Here is a 21,500-nt window from a genome sequence, read left to right as displayed (position 1 = left end):
TTGGTTAGCAGGACTTCTTGGCAGTAATTATCAACTCAAATGACATAAGCCTGATAGTCATGTCTCCCAGGTAGTGGGGCTCACTGAAAGTACCAGAGTTCGTCTGTTTTTCCATCTGAGGGGCCTTGAAGCAGGGCCTCGTGGCAAGTGCTTGATTCTTCTTTCTGTATCTTTGTTCTTCAGGACTGAGGGGTGGGGTGGGGGGGGGAATAAAGATCAGACGCACAATGTAAGCAAGCCTATTCTGTGATGCAACAACCTTCAAATGGGGTCCCATGGGTTGTCCTCTCTGAAGGCCAGATCCCAGTGTTTATTAGCCCTGTGCACCTATTTTAACACACAACTTTACTTGAATACTTAATACTGTGACTGTTCTATGCCATACTTTGTGAGACAAATTTCATGAGTTGTTGAGAAATATATTTTGCTCTATCAACATGTATTGCTTCGTTTTTCTAGTGTTTGACATTGTGTGATCAACAGAGTTGAATCTCAATAAATGTTTAACAGGATTTCTTATTTCTGTGTGAAAGTGAGTGGCTGTGTTGTTTTTAACCTTTTTCTACAGATCATTGATGGCCTTTTTTAAAAAAATCATTTGAGTTTTAACTGGATAGTGTTAGATCAATGTGGATGTAAAATTATACTTCCTTACCAACGAGTCCCCAGATCAGTGAGGACCTCGTGCTGGGAGCTAAGATATTATCTCTCACCCTTCAGCAACATCACTGTGGTCCAGAACTGTGTATTTGCTTGTCTGGGGTGTGCAGCTGCCTAAGGGTTTATCCTAGCTCTCTCCAGTCTATACACTTCACAGTCACTTTTCCCAGTCTTTTATTTTACAGAGAATAATGAGAAAGGCATTTCCTGAGCCCCTGGTATCCAGACACGATCCTGGAATGTGAATTTTAACACTTGTCTGAGTGTATTTTCTGTAAACTAATAACACAACTCCACAGCGTGAGTTAAGTTGTATTGTTTTGGCCCATGGCTCCGGTAAAAGGTCAAGACTTGGCAATGGCCTTGCTAGCAGAATTTCTAAGCGGTGTAGTGCATAATATGCAAAAGATCTAGCCAAACTGGCCTCTACAATAGACTCACCCCTAAGGCGCTGCATTAATCCATTGAACTCGTGGGTGGTTGCATCTGTGAAGGCAAAGCCTTAGGCAGCTCTAGAAAGGTCCTATATGACCCCGCCTCCTGGGCCTACAGGTGGCCCATTCCTCTATGAGTTCCCCACTATGTGCTCCGGGAACCTTCTATTGGGTCTAGTCACCTTATGACACCAGTAAAATTGGATTAGGACCCACCCTGATGACTTCATTTTGAGCCACTCTTAAAGGGTTCATCTCTTCCTACATTCTAGAATTTGGGGGTTAGGAGTTCAACGTACAAATTTTCCCCCAGGGTCCCCTGTGCCCAGGAAACTGTCTGTCCTCAAGTTGGGACTTGGAATGTTGACGTGAGCTTTCCGTCCCCATCCCCAACGCCCAGTGAGTCCATTTAGGGAGCAACAGCAGCAGCGGGAACTCCAGGCAGAGCCTTGACCAGGGTTGAGCAGAGACCAGGTTGAGGGCAAGCTCCCAGGCCTCAAGGCTCAGAGTTCCCCTCAGGTCCCAGCTGGACATGATGAAGGCAGGAGGGTGGTACTGCTTCACAAATCATCAAGACAGAAAGGGTTGGCTGTGGGCTTCGTGCACTACCTCAATAGAAGCCTGCAGCCTTAGCTCAGGCGATGTCTTCCCCCGCAGAGTGCACAGGGAGCCGCCCCTGAGTGGCAACTGGCAGAGGCACACACAGCCCCCTTACTCTGCTATGTGACTACTAAGCTCCTAGTGGGGTTTTCTTCCCAGGGCGCCACAACAAAGAGGACCCTGAGTGATCTGCCAGGGCTGCTCAGAGGGCCTCCTCCAACCCCTGGCTTGCTGATGAGTTCAGAAAGATTCAGTTGATGAGGGTTACATTAGTCCCGTGGACAGAAGCCAAGCCAAATCCCAAGGAAGCGGAGACACAGCCAGACACTGGCATGTCCATACCAGGGGCAATTTCCTTCACATGTTGGGTGGTCCACAGACCTCTGCTCTCCGGGGAGTCACTTCAGCCATGGGAAAGCAGAACGCAGGAGAGCTGGAAGCCTCTTCCTCTAAGAAAAAACGAAGTGTGTTCTGGGGCAAGGGAGGAAGCTGACCTAGAAGAGAAAAAAGGGGGGCACATACATAGTTATTCCTTTGAGAAACGTTTTTTTAAAGTTTTTGTTTTTCATAAGGAAAAATGTGTTAATCAACTTTCTGTCACTGGTCACAATACATGAATGAGATTTGATGAATTTACTAGAAGGAAGGATCTATTCTGACTCACCAGTCTAGTCCGCCGCTTTGAGCAGCTTACTTTGGGACCGGGGCCAGAATGAGCATCAACAGTGCTGGGCTGAGGAAAACGGCTCCCACGGCGGGTGGAGAAGCAGAGCGAGGAAGGCACGCACCCAGTGAGGTCACTTCCTTCCACCCGACTCCACTTCTTAAAGTTTCCAGTACGTTCCAGCCCTGGCGGGGTTTGGGGATCAAGTCTTCCCACACATTGGCCTTTCAGGGACATTTTAGATCCAAACAGTGGCCGAAGGTCATCGTCATTGAGACGTTACGTATTTGGTTCATTTATTTTTCGAAAACTCAGTAAAATATAGAACTCTTGCAAGAAGGTGATGATCAAGGAAACTTTTAATTCATAGACCTAATGAGTAGCACCCAGGTCTCAAAACGGGACCTCCACAACTTACCCCAACAAAATTGCTAATAGACCAATGGAGACAACTTCTTGGCAGAAGAGGTCCAAAAATGAATATATCCAGCATTAATTCTACAAAACTAGAAATTTCAAGGTCATCTGGCAATGAGGTTTAAGGGAAGGTTTGTCTATGAAGGGTTGCACAGAATCTTTTAGGGTGAAAATCTCCTTAGCTTGGTTACAGAGATAGCTCCAGGGCATGGCCATCAAAATCTATCAAATTATACTTAGTGTGTGCAGTTTACTCTAAGTGAATTATACCTCAATGTACTCTTCTTAAAATGACTTTTCCCACAGTGCTGTGAACTGAATTTAGGTTCTCACACACTTAGGTAAGCACTCTGGGCTGTATTCCCAGTTGTGAATTGGCTTTATTTTTTATAAATACTGTCAGGGCTGTGCATGGTGGCATAGGCCTTTCATCCTAGCACACTTGGAAGAGCTCTATAAACTCCAGGCCAGCCAGGACTACGCTGTCTGATAGAGAGAGAGGGCATGGGGGGGAAGAAGAAGAAGAAGAAGAAGAAGAAGAAGAAGAAGAAGAAGAAGAAGAAGAAGAAGAAGAAGAAGAAGAAGAAGAAGAGGAGGAGGAGGAGGAGGGAGGAGGAGGAGGAGGAGGAGGAGGAGGAGGAGGAGGAGGAGGAGGAGGAGGAGGAGGAGGAGGAGGAGGAGGAGGAGGAGGAGGAGGAAAAGGAGGGAGGAGGAAAGAAAGAAAGGAAGGAAGGAAGGAAGGAAGGAAGGAAGGAAGGAAGGAAGGAAGGAAGGAAGGAAGGAAGGAAGGAAAAAAAACCAAAAAGTTTCCAGCAGGGAACAGAATGTCCTTTATGAGAACGCCACTGAGCCGAGACTGGTTTATTCAAGCTGGTTTCAGAGAGAACCATTTGCTCCTCTGGTCCTCTGAGTTTCAGAAATTGTGTTTGCTTTCCCAGTATAGAGACAGCTAATACTAGTTTTAGTCTCCGTCCGTTTTGGAGGAGTGTGGTTTTGTTTTTGGTTTGGTTTGATTTGGTTTCGTTTGAGCAGACTCTTTCTGTGGAGCCTGGCTGTCCTAGAACTTACTGTGTAGACCAGGTTGGCCTTGAGCTCACGGAAATCTGTCTGCCTGTGCCTGCTCAGCACTACGATCAAAGGAGTGTGCCACCATACCTGGCTAAATGTTTTTGTCTTTGCAGACAACCCTATTACAGTTTTTCTAAAACCTTTTTATAAGATTAGAGCAGTCATGAGGGCATTCACACATAAACACACGGGTGATCTTGCTCCAAAAACTATTTACACACACAAATTTGAAATTCATACTGGGTATGTGATTGAAATGTTTCCATTTTTTTTTCAACCATATAAATCCTAAAACCCAGGGATGGAGATATAACTCCGTGGTGAGTGCTTGCCCAGAGAACTAACCGGTCCTCCCAGGTGCCTGGCAGAATTGACTGTTCTCAGCAGGCTTATCTCTCAGTGTTGGAGAGTGTTCTGTCCTCTGCCTGAAAGGTTTGTCATGGCAGTTGTGCAGGTGACATGTGTCAATTCAGGCCAGTGCTCCTTAACTGTAGTCCCAGATTTAGCTACGTTAGCCTAAGGAAAGTATATTTCTCCTTCAAAGACATTCTAGAGAAAATGAGACTTTTCCTTAGGTCAGCATATGTATTTAATAATATTATACAAGAATCAATACCTTCTTATTCAAAACATGTGGAAAATAATACATTTAAAAGAATAAAATCAAGACTCAAAATCCAAGATATCTTGGACACATTAAGGAAAAAAAAACAAAGGTCCTCCTCGCCATGTGAAGGAAGTATGGAGGAATACATATTTTTAAATTATGATTGTGTATGTGCGTGCACACTTGCATGTGCACACTTGCATGTGTAAGCATACACTGCCAAATATTTTGTGTGAAGGCCAGAAGGCAACTTTTGGGCATTGGTTCTTTCCCTCTACCATGTGGGTCCTAGGAATCGAACCCAAGTCTTCAGGCTTGGCAGCAGGGGTCTTTCCCTGCTGATTTATGTCACCATTTTCTTACTTCACTAGATGGTTGTTTGCTTGCTTGAGACTGTATCCTGGGCTGGCCTTGAATACAGTATGTAGCTGTGCATGGTGCTCTTAAACCCCTGATCTTCCTGCTGCCACCTTCCAAGTGCTAGAATCACAAGTGACGGCTTTCCTCGATGTGTGTCTTTAAGGTGTTTTAAACATACTCGGTTGGGGAATGCTGGCATTTGATCTTTGTCTAAATCAGCAAGTAGCTGTGCTGTCAGCCTCTGAACCCTATAAATGCTCTCCCACACTCCACAGCAGTTTCTCAGCCTGTGTGCTGCATCCTCCAGAGGAGTCAGAGAGCAGGTATTTGCAATACGATTCAAAACAGTAGCAAAATTACAGTTATGAGGAAGCAATAAATTGCAGTGTGGATCACAACATGAGGAGCTGTATTAAAGGGTCGCAGAATTGCTGCTCTAGAGATGTGTTTTTCTCTCTTTGTCAACAGCTTAGAGTCTTCAGGTCCCAAGATAGCACCAGATGGATGCTGAGGGCTTACCCCCTTTTCAGTCCCCGAGAACAAGTGGGTCACAAGACAGGATCCATTTTCCAGTAACCACTGTGATGTTTATTTCTGATTCACTATAGACTCAAGGTTCTTTTGTGATGAACAGATCAGAGAGACCAGACTGAGACAGCCAGGGACACAACCAGCAAGCCCACTACAAACCTAGAGGACGGGTGGCTTAGAGTGTGCTGGATCCAGTGGGAGACACCAGGTCCATGATCCCCTACTTGTCTTTTGCTCTCAGGCACACTCAAAGCTTTCCTCTTCATCCCAGCAACAGAACTTTCAGGAGTCTAGAAGGTTCTCCAAGACTTGCCCTCCAACATGTCTGGACTTCTTCATGCACTGTAAAGTAGGCCTTAGCACTCGATTCCCAGATCTACTAACTCCATCCCTGTGGAGATCACTTATGCTCCCTGGACCTGCAGTGGGGGCCTAACACAGAGGAATGTTTTCTTTCAGGATTACTTGGGAAGGTCAACTATGAGTAATGCACACTCGTGCACATAAAGCAGCAGGGTTCACAGGCTTCAGCTTGATGCTTTATTGGATTCTCTGTGCCAGAAACGTCCGGTTACCCACTAAACTAGCCTCAGCCTGGTCACTGGATAGGGAAGATTCTGCTTATGAAGCTAAATACTAGTGCTAAAATAAAAAAAATCACTGTTCCTCTAACATTATAGATAATATTGAACTATGATATACAGACATAAAGATATTACTTTTAAAATAAAAGTATATTCCTACACGTTTTTATTTGATCAATTCACCAGTAAAGTATAATACACTGGGGCCTCTGAATTTTTGGTTTTTTGAGTTTTCGGCTCAGAAATAGAAAATTCTATTACTAAAATTTAAATTGTGATTCTAATTCTTTTACCTTTTCTTTTCCTTTTTTCATTTTTTAACATAGGATCTCATATAGTCCAGGTTGCCCTCAAACCTGTTGTATCGCCAAGGCTAGCACTGAATTCCTGCTGCACTCTGCTCTCTTTCTCTAAGCTCAGACCACCGCACTGCTCTTCCACTCTCTAAACGCCAAGGGCATTGCCAAGGCCAGCAGTCTCGGGGCCATGGGCAACTACTATAACCTGATCAACATCTCAGGCTGTAATCATCTCCAGTCCATGGCTGAGGGGGGAAAGCGGGAGCTTTTTTGGGGGACATTGTATAAATCCTTTTTGTGTAAAGAACTAAAATAAAATTTAGTTCTTTGATTTTTAAACGTGTTTTTAAGATTTTTTTAATGCTCATGTATGAACTACTTGCATGGACTCTGCACTTTCCTCATGCTGCTGCTGCTGCTGCTGCTGCTGCTGCTGCTGCTGCTGCTGCTGCTGCTGCTGCTGCTGCTGCTGCTGCTGCTGCTGCTGCCAGAGACCAGAAGAGGGCACTGGAGCCCCTGAAAGTGGAGTTCTGGACAGTTGTAAGGGTGACTGAACCAAGGTCTTCTGCAAGAGCCATGAGGTCTTATATATAGCCATTTCTCCAGTCCCTTAAATAAGTTTTTAAGCATAAATGGTGAATATTCTGTCCAGTTATTTCACTAGGAAGTCTTTGTAGGGGCTCAGAACATGGTGACCACAGTCCCCTCATTAGGAGTATATTTTAGAGTTTGGGAATATGTCTGTGGTCACCCAGTCCTCCCTGCTTTCCATGGCAGTGCTACACAGAGTTCTCAATAAAAGTTACAATAATAAGCAGTCGTGGTTTCTTTTTCTTAGAGAAAGTGAATGAGAAAAATGTTAAAGGCTACCTTCAACACTTAACCTGCAGGTCATTCGCCCCTCCCCATCTCTATTGCCTGCTGTCCTTAGATTCTGCTGCTTCCTTAGTTCCTGACCTTCTAGCTAGCCACAGCTGGCTGCATCAGAGACAGGAAGCTACACACAGATGGTTCCTCCCTGGCAGATGAACTAGACATTGATCCTGCAGGGCCTCTGAGAAGCTGCTTCTAGAAGGTTCTTAAAGGCAGTCACAGCTTCTAAAGAGAATCAACCCTTCCTAACTTGTCTTTCCTATGGGCTAGAAATAGAAACGGGTGTTAGCCTAATTTCATCATGGACAATAACTATAATAAAGTGTTTGCTACGGAGACACAAAACTTTTCAGTCGACTCCGCAGAGGTTTTATGTGCCCCTTTTCTCTATTGATGAGCATCAGTTGAATAAGCAGGATTTTGTTTTGTGTCTTGAAAGTTCCAAAAACCTGGGTCTTTTAATCACTCTGTGGAGCACAGAGCAAGGCCCCTGGAGAGAGGGGCCAATGAACTGTGCCAAGCAGGAGTCAGCTTTGTGATAACTCCCAGCATCCGGTACTGAGTCACAAGCTCGTGAGGTCCTTCCACAGCATCCTGTTATCTGTCCTTTGAGTAATAACCGAAGGAAACTCCATTTCTAGCAGAGCCATTCAGGGAACCCTTCAGAACTCCTCTCTCCATCCTCTCTTGGCTGAATAGTGTGTCCTGGTCGCTTTCAAACTCAGACTCCGACACCATCAGACTGGAGTTGTGCTCAGTGCTCCTGTGCTTGATACCTGGGGAGAAGCAGGAAGAGTGTGAAGACAGGCAGCACTTTCCTCTCAGCTGTCCTTTTGTCTGTCTACTCCTAAGCATTCCAGGGAGGACTGTGGATTGCCCACTCATTGGCCTTTAAAGCAGTCACCTACATGGCGGATGGGTTGGCATGACAGAGGCTTCCGGTGTCAGTCAATCTTGAATTTGTGTTTCAGCTATAACACCAGCTCCACAATCCTGGACAAGACACCTAACCTCTTCTCATCTACTGGAAGGTGACAAAGCCCCTACCCATGGGTTTGTAGTGAGCACTGAATGAAACTACACTGTAAAGCCCTTCACTGTGAAGCCAGCTTTTAGTGCAAAGTGAGCTTCAACACATAAATGCTGTTATGACTTCCAAGTTTAAATATTTTGATAGATGACTTGAATTCTAGGGGTTCAAAACAGAGGATTAAGATATGATTCCCGGGGGGGGGGGTTAGCTCAGTGGTAGAGCGCTTGCCTAGCAAGCCCAAGGCCCTGGGTTCAGTCCCCAGCTCAAAAAAAAAAAAAAAAAAAAAAAAAAAATATGATTCCCGGGCTGGAGAGATGGCTCAGCGGTTAAGAGCACTGACTGCTCTTCCAGAGGTCCTGAGTTCAAATCCCAGCAACTACATGGTGGCTCACAACCATCTGTAATGGAATCCAAGGCTCTCTTCTCCTGTGTCTGAAGACAGCTACAGTGTACTTATACATAATAAATAAATCTTAAAAAAAAAGATATGATTCCCAATATCAACTAACTCATAGTGTCTAACAGGAGAATATAAAGATTACTGGGGTGCAGGACCATGGCATATGTATCGAAGCCAGAGGACAGACAACAGTAGAAGTCAGTTTTCTCCAAACACCACCAGGCACAGAACTTACGTTGTCAGGCTTGGAGACAAGCACCTTTATCCACTGAGCCATCTCACCAACACTAATGTCTAAAGTTTTTGGAAAAGAACTTATAGTGTCTTAACGACAGAGTTAAAACATAGATCTATGACATGACTCAAAACATCTAAAAAATAAGAAATAAAACTCTTACATGAATCAAGAGGATACAAACATTCCCTGGTATCTGGGATTAGTTCTGTAGTGGTCCAAATAGGATGGATTTGAACACAGAGGGATGATGAGGTAGGAGGACAGAAAGAGGGCATAGAAAGAACATTTAGAAGCATCCAGAAGAACTTATAGGAAAACAAACAAACAAACAAAAAACAGTGTGGAGCAAATGACAAGTGGGAAACAAGGAATGAGGCCAGAGAGGCTGAAGCTCACAGAGAAGCACAGACAGGAACACCACTGTGAGGGTTGGAATGAAGATGGCCACTGTATCCACAGAGAGTGGCACTATTAGGAGGTGTGGCCTTGTTGGAGTAGGTGTTGGAGGAAGTAGTCACTGGGGGGGTTGGGGGGGCTCTAAGGTTTCAGATGCTCAAGCCATGCCCAGTTTGGCAATCTTTTCCCACCGTCTGCTGATCCAGATGCAGAACCCTCAGCTCCTTCTCCAGCACTGTATCTGCCTGTGTGCCTTGCCTCCTGCCATGATAACAATGGACTAAACCTCCGAACTATAAGCCAGCCCCAATTAACTGCTTTCTTTTTATAAGAGTTGCCATGGCGGTCTCTTTGGCCTCGCTGGTAGAAGCAAGATGCCAAAAGGAACATCATCCTTTGGAAAGCGTCGCAATAAGACGCACACGCTGTGCCGCCGCTGTGGCTCTAAGGCCTATCTCCTTCAGAAGTCGACCTGTGGCAAATGTGCCTACCCTGCCAAGCGCAAGAGAAAGTATAACTGGAGTGCCAAGGCTAAGAGGTGAAACACTACCGGGACTGGTCGGATGAGGCACCTAAAGATTGTCTACCGAAGATTCAGACATGGATTCCGTGAAGGAACAACACCTAAACCCAAGAGGGCAGCTGTTGCAGCATCCAGTTCATCTTGAGGATTTTAAGGATCCTGTGATCTGACCATGGTGTCCCCCACATTCTTACATTGAAACCTATGCCGAGGATATGTTACTGAGCCGAGGGCCTAGGGAGAAAACTAGTACCTGTTTCGGATTGGTTCTGATGCTATTTGTGTTAATCCGGCTCCCCAAATCACACCGGAACCTGCACGTCTGCTTGTAAGATGCTGAGAGTCCCTGCCTCCAGTTGGCTCTAATTGGGAAATAAAGTTGCCAGCAGCCAGTTGCTGGGCAGGGAGACAGAGGCGGGGCCTTAGGTTTCTCGGCCAAGGGAACCAGGAGAGAGGAAGGGTTTTTAGAACCACCAAGACAGGAAAGCACAAAGACCAGGCCTGAGAGCGGCAGGAGAGAAAGCATTCAACCATGTAAGAATCTGGGCCCTGGGTTCGGGTCCCCAGCTCCGAAAAAAAAAAAAAAAAAAAAAAAAAAAAAAAGAATCTGGGAAGAGCGGCCCCAGGCGCCGCACCCCTGATTGGGTCTGGGGTAGCAGAGATGAAATACAAAATATCATTAAATAATAATTCAGGAATATTGGAAGGGAGGCATTAGCAATGCAGAAGTTTGGGGGCAGCCCAGCTGTTGAGCTGCTTAGGGCATATTAAAATTAAGGTTGCATATATTCATGAGTCCAAAGCCTTTGGGCAGGTAGTGAGGAGTGCACATGCACCTCCCTGGGAGTTTAGAGCAGATTAAGAGAGCCACTGCTTCAAGTGCCCTTAGGAAGAAGGCACAAGAAAAGGCTAGGGACATCACACAGTGGTGGAACAGCTGTGTAGCATATGCTGCAAAACCTTCAGTTCTATCCTGAGAGAGAGGGGGGAGGGAGGGAAGAAGGGATACAAGGAGAAAGTGCTAACCAGGAAGGAAGTAGCCCTCATCAGATTGAATCTGCTACCTTGACCTTGAATATCCAACTCTAGATCCCCGACAAATAAACACGTGTGGTTTTAAAAGTCCCCGCTCTCTTTTATGTTGTGGTAGTAGCCAGAATAGACTTACACAGGGGTAGGGCACACTGAGGAACAGAGGCTGACAGCCTGCCCAGCCAGGCTTCCTGGACCATCCACTAAACTTTCCTCCATCTTTGTTAGCACCTTCTCCTATAATGAAGACTAATCATAGTATCTGCCTCACAGGGTTTGGGATCAGACGGGCAAAGTTTACTAAAAGTACCTGTGCTGACAAGGAGACTTACAACTGTGAGTTTGGAGGTGGGATTATAAATATCTGAGAAAGGGTACCAAAAATAATGGTGGGAAGTATGGAAAGGCACTAGGCAGTATGGGATGGCAGGAAAGTGGAACCTGAGAAACTACACACCACTGTAAGAACAATGGGCTTCCGTGACTAAAAAGGGGTTTGTGAGAAGTGGGCATGAATCAAGCAGAAGGTTGGTGAGCTAACCAGCCCCAAGCACCTCAACCTCTTGGGAATAAAGCACTTTTATAACACCTTTGCATTAACTCCTGCGACACAACTGGTGAGCTCTCAGCAGATGACAGCTGCTGTTGGTGTTCCCTGTGAACTTCTGCAGGGCCTCTTAGACTTGCTTATTTTCCATTGTCAACTTGACAGACACTGCTTAATGCATTAGTGATGTACATCTCTCTGTATGACTTTAAGAACTCTTCCAAAGATGGTTAACTGACTAGGGACAATCTGCCCTGAGTGTCGGCTGCGCCATCGTGTGGTCTGTGGTCTTAGGTTGAATGAGAAAACAGTTATGTGCTGGCATCCCTAGACCCACACAGATATGAGGAAGTGGCCTCAAATACCATTGCTATAGCCAAGAACTGCTCCTGCAGCCAGGCCTTCCTACCGAGATGGACTGTGTGCTCAAACACGTTTAGGGTTAGGCCAAGCCAAGGCTTTTTCCCTGGGGCCCTGAGGTATACAAAAGGAGTATACGTAGTTCCTTGTCTAAAACTAAAAATATGCTTGGCATGGCCAGAAATGGCCTGAGCCCAGGGCCTTGAGGGGCTGTGTGTCTTCATGCTGAGAAGACTCTTCTCACCCTAAGAGGCTATGTTTTTCAGTCCAAAGACCACTGTGTGCTAGGTCTGTGGCACATTTGAGATACCTGTGTTTCCTTTGTGCGACACTGCGTGAGCAGCTCCCTGCTGACTTTGCCCCTTTGCATGATAGCTTTTGGTGGCACTATCACAGTGTTCTCCTTCAGGAAGACTGTAGGTAAGATGTAGGTGAGATGCTGTACTTCCTAACAAACCTGCTTGGCAGCTGACAGAGCTTGTGTGCGATCTTCTGACCCCAGCTCTCCTGTCTTCTTATCTTATCCTCTGGTCATCTCTGTTAGCATCCTGTCACTAAAGAATGACCTATTGGCCCAAGTCACTTTCTCTCTTACACTGCTGCTTGTCGGGTATTTGGTCACAACTTAACCACACTTTCTACACAGGGTCATGCATTTTGCACCCTCTCATCCCTCCCCCAACACCCTTCCTCACCTGTCTGAGTTAGGGTTTCTATTACTGAGAAGAGATGCCATGATCATGGCGACCTCCATACCTCCTAACAGTTCCATTCCCTATGGACCAAGCATCCAAACTCATGAGTCTACAGGGACCCTTCCTATTCAAACCAACACACACACACACACACACACACACACACACACACACACACACACACACACACCACCTACTAGAAGGTGTTAACCTTGTTCTTCATGGCCAAGATTGCTTCCTCATATTTTTGGGGGGTGGTCTGTTGCTATGTACTAAAATGCTAAATTCTGTACTGAATGTTTAGACCTACAAGTGAATTCTCACGTTTGCCAGCTTTTGTTGTATGAACTTTATCCCTCAATTTAAAACTATTGATTAAAGAAAAATGGCTACAGCCAATTACTGGGGGGATTAGAGGTAGGTAGGTTTTTACTTAATTGGGGAAGGGGAGAAGCAAAGAACAAGGAGAAGTGAGGAGAAGGTGCATGTGGCCAGAAGAAACAGCAAGTGTTTGGGTACATCACTGGGGAAGTAGTCAGGCTAGCAGTTAGAAAAGTAGATTAAGGGTGACCCCCCAGTAATTGTCAAAGCCACAAAATAACTGTAGTCTGAGTCTTGTTCACTTGTAAGTTAGTTAGGGGTAAGATTAAATTGTTTGTACTACAGACTGCAGCCCTGTTGACAACATTTTGGGTTGTCAACTTTGAAAGTGACTCCACCTTTCTAAAAGAATTAAGCTACCTATAAACCCAGACGTATAGAAAACTCACAGAATCAGCACTGAGCAGCCTCAGAGGCGCATTACATAAGTGATAGCTATAGGTAAGAATCCAAAGGTTAACTGAAGGGGTTGGGGATTTAGCTCAGTGGTAGAGTGCTTGCCTAGCAAGCGCAAAGGCCCTGTTCAGTCCCCAGCTCCGGAAAGAAAGAACCAAAAAAAAAAAAAAAAAAACAAAGGTTAACTGAAGTGGATGGGAGGTCCACAGTTACCATGAGCATCCTGGTAACTGTATCTCAGGTATCCTGCCCAGGGGATTGATGTTGTCTGTCTTTCCTTGCAGACTCCCAGGTTTGCTCTTCTGTCCTAAGTATTGATTCCACATTAGTCTCCCTCTCACCCAGCCTAACTCTCTGGCCAATGCCTAAGTAAGGCGTTCAAAGGAAAGAGTCTTACCATATTTGGGCCTCAGTTCCATTCTTTCCTGTTCGTCCATGTTGTCTAGGATGGTGTACTTTGTTTTCTTCCTTATCTTAGTCCTTTTTCGTCTGGAAGAAACAATGAAATGCTAGATTGAATGCTCAGAGTGGCACTTGGGATCTTTTCCACCTAAAAAAAGGGTTCCCCTGAAACCGAGGTGCTGGAGTCCAGTCAAGCAATGCTCAACATCTGTATACAGCCCAGGCACCTCAGAAAGCCCTGGGTGAGCAATATTCCTCCAAACCACTGCTCACTAAGAATGTTCAGAGACACAGGACTGTCCCAGAGGGAGGGAACACAGAAGGGATAAGACACTGAAGCCCCACACCTATCTTAGAAATAACTCTGTCTTTCATTTTTCCTACAAGACATCAAAACTGGGTTGATCCTTTGTGCCTCACAATAAGCTGCAAAGGATCACTTGAAAACACTCATTAAAACTACACTAAACTCAGGAAGCAGAGGCAAGCAGCTCTCTGAGTTCTCGGCCAGCCTGCTCTACCTAGCAAGTCAAGTCCCAGAACCCAGGGCTAAATAGTGAAAACACGGTTACAAAACAAGCGAACAGACAAATGACTACTACACTAAGGTGTGCATCTGTCAGGCAATAACTGCTCTGATCATGTGTCATTAAGAGCAAGGGCTTCCCAGTCTCAGTTTAGTCCTTGCTGGCTGGAGACTTTGAGAATACTATATAAGACATCTGTGTCCCATACCCTCGCCTCCAGAAGAGTCCCTTTCTCCTGTGGTTTCTGGGAGGGCCAAATACAGCAGTATAATTAGAGCCCATCATTATGGATCAGAAATGCAAATGCTCAGTAGATGTTCAAAGTCAGCACCATTTAATTGCTAGATGCAATCCTGAGATGTAGAACATTCACAGCCACACTCAATCAGGGAGCCTGTCCCACATGGTTCTGGGATTTGGGCCTCTTCTTAAGCTCACCCCTATTGCTGGGAGTGCAATCACAAGTGGATCTCAATGTAAACAGCATTTCTGGAAACAGCTATTCGTTTCAGTATGCCTTTTTAAAAGTACAGCTTTAGACAATACAGTGTCTCCCTATAGGAAGATGAGCCTACCACTCTCTTCTGAGGTCTAGTGGTATCTTTCCTTTCCAAACTCCTCATGAGGGCTGAGCATGGTGTTCTGGGAGATTCTGACAATGACAGCCTATGGGCTTCTCAGATGTCACCTTCATTCTCAGAAGAAAAATAAGAAAACCCTAAAGGGTCGCTTGGGTATGCCATCGTCTCTCTTCATGGTTTAGATGGACTAAAGGATTCAGACTGATCCAATTGTCACTTCCTATAACCACGTCTACAAATTAGACCCACACATTTCTACAATGTCTTTCTCTGCTGAGACATGGAAGGCCACCTGTGCACAGCTCTGGTGACATGTAAGACAGAGTTACTATTAGGTGTGTGTATGGGGGGAGGGGTAGAGATATAGCTCAGTGGTAGAGTGCCTCCCTTGCACATACAAGATATTAGGTTCAATTCCTAACATATATGCACACACACACACACACAATTTTATCTGTAAATACCATGTAATATGTATTTACATATATAATTTTATCTGCATATACTATGTAATATGTATTTTTATATAGTAGGTTTCATATAGAATGGTAGGCCCTGCTAGAAGGTGAAAACTTCAATGAGAAAAAGCCGCCCCAGTATTGATCCATTTACTGAGACACACATGCCTAGATCTGTAAAGTCCAGTTTGTTTTAAAACCTGGTTGTCAGTTAATCAACCAGTTAAGCAGCGAGACAAACCCAAGCAAAAAAAGCCCGAAGCTATGATCGCCCCAGTGAAGCGTCTTTGCACACAATGAGCAAGCGTATTAGGTACCTCCTGCAACAGCAGATGCACACCCAAGTCACAGCTCCAGTTAGCACTGTTAGGGTCAACGCCAGAGCTGCCACGTAGAATACACTCCACTCTACAAAAGGAAAAGGCCAGAGTGCACAATGATAAACCGTTTGCTAAGCAGCTTTGTTCTGATGACTCCAAAGAGTCCGTCTGAGCTGCAGCTAGCTGTGGTGCGGAGATCACTGTGGGGGACAGACAGAAAAGCCAGGTGCCAATCAGAACAGCAGACTGGTGGCTTTGTCTGGTGGATTGGTTGAGGGACCTCATGAGGCACATAACTCAGGGACCTCAGGCACATAGTTCAGGCTGACTTGAGAACTGGAAATACAAAATAACTGAAAAGAATCAGTGAAGCAGCTATGCCTCCTACATACAAATGTATGAAATATTAAGATGTTCGTTCCAGAATCCTGAGAATCATAATAACCTTTCCCCCTAAAAAGATCTCCATGGTACTTTTTCTTCTCCTCTTCATCCTCCTTCCCTCCCCCATCTTCCTCTTCTTCCTCCTCTTCCTCTTCTTTCTCTTTCTCCTCATTTTCTCCTTTTTGAGATAGACTCTTGTCTATGTAATCCAGGCTGGTCTTGAATTCATTACATAACCAAGGATGATCTTGAACATCTGATCCTCCTATTCTACATGCCCAGTACTGAGATTATGGGTGTGTGCCCTACACATGGGTTTTTTTTGTTTTGTTTTGGTTTGGTTTTGGTTTTGTTTTCGGAGCTGGGGGCCAAACCCAGGGCCTTGTGCTTGCTAGGCAATCGCTCTACCACTGAGCTAAATCCTCAACCCCCCTACACATCGTTTTATGTGAGACTCTATCTATGAAAGACTGAGTGCAAGGCTTTGGCTATACCAGGCAAGCACTCTACCTACTAGGCTATATCCTCAGACCTACAGCATGGTCTCCATAAAGCAAGCTAAGGGTTTTGGTTGCCTGTGTCATGAAGACACAGGGCCAGAGGTCAATTTAGGAACTATTCTTCATTCCTTCTATGTCCTACGCTTTGCAGTAATAACTTAGGGGCAAAAATAGCAATGGGTGCCTAAGACACTGGCACGTGCTTTTGAGCCCATCTCTTGGAAGTTAGAGACAGGCAGATCTCTGTGAGTTCAAAGCCAGCCTAGTCTACAGAAAGAATTTCAGGACAACAAGGACAGCATAGAGAGATGCTGTCTCAAAAACAAAAATAAACAAACCAAGACACCAATGGAACAAATTCTTATGCTTAACCTGATTAACTATCATGCCATCTCCCTAGAAGCTGGTTTCATTTCTGATATTTAGGAGGGATTAAGGTGGGGTGGGGTTTCTCTCTAAAGGAACTGAAGAAGGGTACCAGCATGGGCTATGGGACAAGACTGTGTTCCTATGGCTGGTACCTGCTTGGGCTCACCCCTAGCAGTGTGGGGTACATTTCCCATTTTGTATTATCTTAACAGAATACATAAGAGGTATGTCCTTATAAAGTCCTAACATCCTAAGTCACAGCAGGTACAATCTGAGGGGGAAAGTCGGGAGGCAGTTGTTTCTTAGAGCAGCCCTGCCAAATCTATCTTACAGGTTTTACAGAGGAGTCCCCAGTGACAGAGTGAGACAAGGTTTTAATGTACAACTAAGAGAATGGGTCTCCTGGACTTCAGGAAAGAATGCTATTGGATGGTTCTGGGTACTGAGTCGGGAAGAAATGACTATCTTCAAGAAGCACACCAGAAGCCGCCACCACACACACACCACTCACCACAGTTGCTCTCGCCATCCCACATGTACCGCTGTAGGAGGTTCTCCATCCACAGCTGGGAGCAAATGCAGCGCTTTGTGATGGGGTCACAGTGACCATGGCCTGAACACTTGAGAAGGCATCCTGTAAAAGGTGGTGCAGAGATGAGGTTACCACAGCCAAAAGAAGATTCCTGCTTTTCCATTTCCATAGTAGAGGCCCAAAACAAATGGGTGAATTAAAAATATCTTAAGAAGCCAGCCAAAAGGACTGGAGAGATGGCTCAGCGGTTAGGAGCACTGACTGCTCTTCCAGAGGTCCTGACTTCAATTCCCAGCAATCACATGGTGGCTCACGATCATCTATAATGGGATCCAATGCCCTCCTATGGTGTGTGAAAACGACTACAGTATACTCATATAAATAAAATAAATAAATCTTTAAAAAGGAGGAGAAGGAGAAGAAGAAGTAGCTGCCAAGGAATAGTAATATGTGCCCTTAACCCTTTATCTCAGCACTCAGGAGGCAGATGCAGGCAGATCTCTTGAGTTTAGAGGCCAACCTGGTCTACAAAGTGAGTTCTAGGACAACCAGGGCTATACAGAGAAGTCTTGTCTTAGAAAAAAAAAAAAGAAAACAAAACAAAAACTCTCTTATGACAAGCATGATAAAAGATACCTAAAGTCCTAGCACTCAAGACACTGAAGCAGGAAGATTGCTGCAGGTTTGAGGCTAACCTGGGCTACACAGAAAGTACCAGGTCTACATAATAAGGCCTGTCTCACCCTTACCACCACCACTAAAACAGAAGCATAAACTCTTATCATCTACCAACTCATCAGGAAGCAAACGTAGGGAAAAGCCCATCCATATCATAGAACGGGCCTGGGCCTTTACCAGTGTAATACATAACCTCTAAGAACACGTGCACTGAAACCAACTGGGTGTGCACAGCGCTTGGTCTTTACTGGAACACTATTCACAGTCATTCCTACAGGCCACAGAGTAGGTGTGTGATTACAGAACACATCCAGGGAGGAAGACCAGGCAGCCGTGAGTGTCTCATGGGAAAGGAATTCTAAGGGATTTGGAGAAATAGTTGTGACATGATGTAAAGTCCAAAGACATTGCAAGAGCTGTGATGAAACTCAGTGGTAGAGCCTAGCATGTGTAAGACATGAGGTTGAATCCCCAGCAACACACACACACACACACACACACACACACACACACACACACACAAAAGCACACTCAAAACATATCAAATCATCCTGATCATATTATTTTTCCTAAAGATGGAGAAACTTGAACGAAATACATCAAAATAGTATCAAAAGTTATGTTTGGAAGATGGAAATTCTAAACTCTGCAAACTAGAAGATTGTTTTCTTCTTTGTCTCTTTCAGATTCAAACAACAAAAAAATTTCAGAACAGGGTTTCTCTGTGTAGTTCTAGTTTCCCTGGAACTCACTCTGTAGACCAAGCTGCCCACAAACACAGAGGTCTACCTGCCTCTGCCTCCTGAGTGCTGGGATTAAAGGCATGGACACCACACCCAGCTCTCAAATTTTCTATAATAAATCACTGCTTTGGGCTTTAGAAAAACAAATGGGGGTTGGGGATTTAGCTCAGTGGTAGAGCGCTTGCCTAGCAAGCGCAAGGCCCTGGGTTCGGTCCCCAGCTCCGAAAAAAAAGAAAAAAAAAAAGAAAAGAAAAACAAATGACTCTACTTTGAGAAAGATCAAGTTACCAAGTTCTCCACGTTATTAGTGAGAGTGTTAAGTGTAAACTAACACATGTCTGAAACAAATTAAATTTGTGTAAACATTATGTCATATTCTGAAAACTCTTAGATGACTATCTTCATTAGCATTTACTTGTGAGATGAAGACAGAGACCTGCTGCCAGGGCTCCACCTCCTAAAAGTTCCAGAATCTTCTAAACAGTGCCACCAGCTGGGATTCAAGTGTTGAAAGACTGTAGGGAACATTTTACATTCGAACTACAACCATGCCCATGTTGTGCCTATAAAACTCATCTGTGAAGAGCCCGTCCGACTGCTTTATTATAATGCTTCTGTGGGAGAGGTACCTGCTGTGTCTATCCTCAAGACCTTGAAAAGCAGGAAAGCCCCCTTCTCCTTGGAAAGCTGCTTGTGCAGATTCCTGGCCACGTCAGCAGCTCTGAGAACCTTGAAAGGTGACCCACTCTGTACATAAAATACAATCACAGTGCTGTAGAAGAGACAAAGAGGACGGTCACATCATTAGACAGCGGTCAGCCAGACGTTTCACCTCAGCCACCTATTGGACCTGCACAGTTGAGAAACGAGACCACTACAACTCTGTGATGGACTCATTTTATTGCCAAATAATATTCTGGTGTGGTGTGGTGTGGTGTGGTGTGGTGTGGTGTGGTGTGGTGTGGTGTGGTGTGGTGTGTGTGTGTGTATTTCTGTAAATAGTTAATAATTTGTATAATTTGTCTGCTTGTTAGAGGTGTACATGTAGATGTCCAAGGTCAACTTTGGGTGTCATTCCTCAGAAGACATCCAACTTGTTTTATAAAACAGGATCTTTCTTTAAAGAGAGGGATGGGGGATATTTACTTATTTACTTATGCATTTATTTTATGTATGTGGCTACATGTGGTCATCCACTTAACAACCTGTGTGCCACTCGTGTGCCTGGTGCCTACAGAGGCCTGAAGAGGGCATCAGATTCCCCAGGGCTGGAGTTACAGCAAGTTGTGAGCTGCCATGTGTGTGCTGGGAGCAAGCCCAGATTCGGTGAAAGGCAGCCAGTGCTCTTAATTCCTGCGCCATCTTGACAGACCCTGAGACAAAGTCTCTCATTGGAGGCCTGGGGCTCACCGATTAGGCTAGGCTGGATGACCAGTGAGCCCCAAGGATCCTTCCCTAACCACTCCCCGCCCTCCAGCCACCATTGTAGGGTGACCTAAGAATGCTCCCCATGGCCTCACATATTTGAGCACAATGGTCCCAGCTGGTAGTGCTGTGTGGGGGTTTGTGTGGTTCAGGCTTGCTGGAGCAAGCATGTTACTGCAAGCAGGCTGTGAGAGTCATAGCCCACTCCACCTCAGGTCACTCCTGCTTTATGTCTGTGGTTGAAGCTGTGATTTCTCAGCTTCCTGCTCCTGCCATCATGCCTGCTGCTTGCTGCCATGCCTCTAACATGATACCCTCTGGAACGGTAAGCCTGAGATAGATGCTTTCTTCCATAAATGGCTCTTTTGGCCATGGTGTTTCATCACAACAGAAAAGCTACAACCACCACCATTTTCTTACATTTATTTGAATGTGTGTTGTGGGGGGTGGAGGGCGTGCACACATGCCACAGTCCATGCGTGGAAGTCAGAAGACAGTTCTCTCTCTCTACCACGTGGGTCATCAGGCCCAGTAGCAGGCGTCTTTACTTGCTGAGTTATTTTTCTTTGCTGGCTTTGTCCAGATTTTTACTTGAGTTCTGGATCAAACTCAGGTCTTCATGCCTGCATGGTAAAATACCTTACCAACTGCCCTATCTCCCCAGATCCCGGATACCACTTTTATCCATGGATGGACATTTAGGTTGCTTACTCTCTGTAATGAATATATGTTGAGACTGTCCATAGATACTTTTTAACGTAGATGTAAGGTTTTTTTTTTTATTCCCCTCAATAACTGCATAGGTAACTAATTCTATAACTAGTTTTTTCATAGTGTCTGTTCATTTTACGTCTGTGCCAGCAACACAAGGTGCTCTGAACAGTTGCTATGGTATAACCTTTAGATTGTTGCCATTTTATAGGCAAGCAATAAACAGGTATTAAAAGGTGTGTGTGTGTGTGTGTGTGTGTGTGTGTGTGTGTGTGTGGTGCATGTGCAGGTATGTACATGCATGTTGAGACCAGAAGTCTTTTCAGCACCAGCTTGAATACTCTCTTGGCCTGAAATTTCCTCTGCCTAAAATATTAATCTGTTAGCTTTATTTCAATTCCATCTAAGTTTGTAGGACATGGACAGAATTAAACTAAATTCTTAGAAAAATATCACATGAATGGACCCTATCCCAAGTCCTGATAGAGTTCTTCTGAAGAAACCTCATGAGCTGGGCATCTGTTCACTGTCCATATGTCTTTCAACATTCTTGTCCCCTAAGCTTTGCTTATAGTGTCATAGAGCTTTTCTACCCCAAAGTTCCAAATTCTTACATATTCTTTCCACAAACGTTCCAAAAGCCTATGAACCACATGGTCACACTTATCACCGCATTGGCCCTACTCCTGGTACTGATATTCTGCCTAGGTTCTTTTCCTATTGTCATGGCAAAAGAATCTTAAGCAAAATGGAATCTTTGGGACTTATGGTT

The 21,500-nt window shown here is 44.9% G+C and overlaps 1 protein-coding gene and 1 pseudogene across 1 annotated transcript in view; one reads left to right on the top strand and one right to left on the bottom strand.

Moving 5' to 3' along the window:
• Positions 1-6,748: 6,748 nt before the first annotated feature.
• The window catches only part of Kiaa0319 (KIAA0319 ortholog), a 50,818-nt gene continuing 36,066 nt past the window's right edge, over positions 6,749-21,500 (bottom strand). Inside the window, exons 16-20 of the mRNA XM_032884493.1 lie at positions 19,222-19,364; positions 17,151-17,273; positions 15,384-15,474; positions 13,496-13,587; positions 6,749-7,873 (exon numbers count right to left, since the gene is read on the bottom strand). Of these exons, the coding sequence (XP_032740384.1) occupies positions 7,695-7,873; positions 13,496-13,587; positions 15,384-15,474; positions 17,151-17,273; positions 19,222-19,364 (628 nt within the window). The 3' untranslated portion in view covers positions 6,749-7,694. The remainder of the gene's footprint in view (positions 7,874-13,495; positions 13,588-15,383; positions 15,475-17,150; positions 17,274-19,221; positions 19,365-21,500) is intronic.
• Positions 9,539-9,839, top strand: LOC116883378 (annotated as a pseudogene).

This window comes from Rattus rattus, chromosome 14, assembly GCF_011064425.1.
Source record: "Rattus rattus isolate New Zealand chromosome 14, Rrattus_CSIRO_v1, whole genome shotgun sequence".
Classification (NCBI taxonomy): Eukaryota; Metazoa; Chordata; class Mammalia; order Rodentia; family Muridae; genus Rattus; species Rattus rattus.
This window is presented reverse-complemented; position numbering and strand designations above follow the sequence as displayed.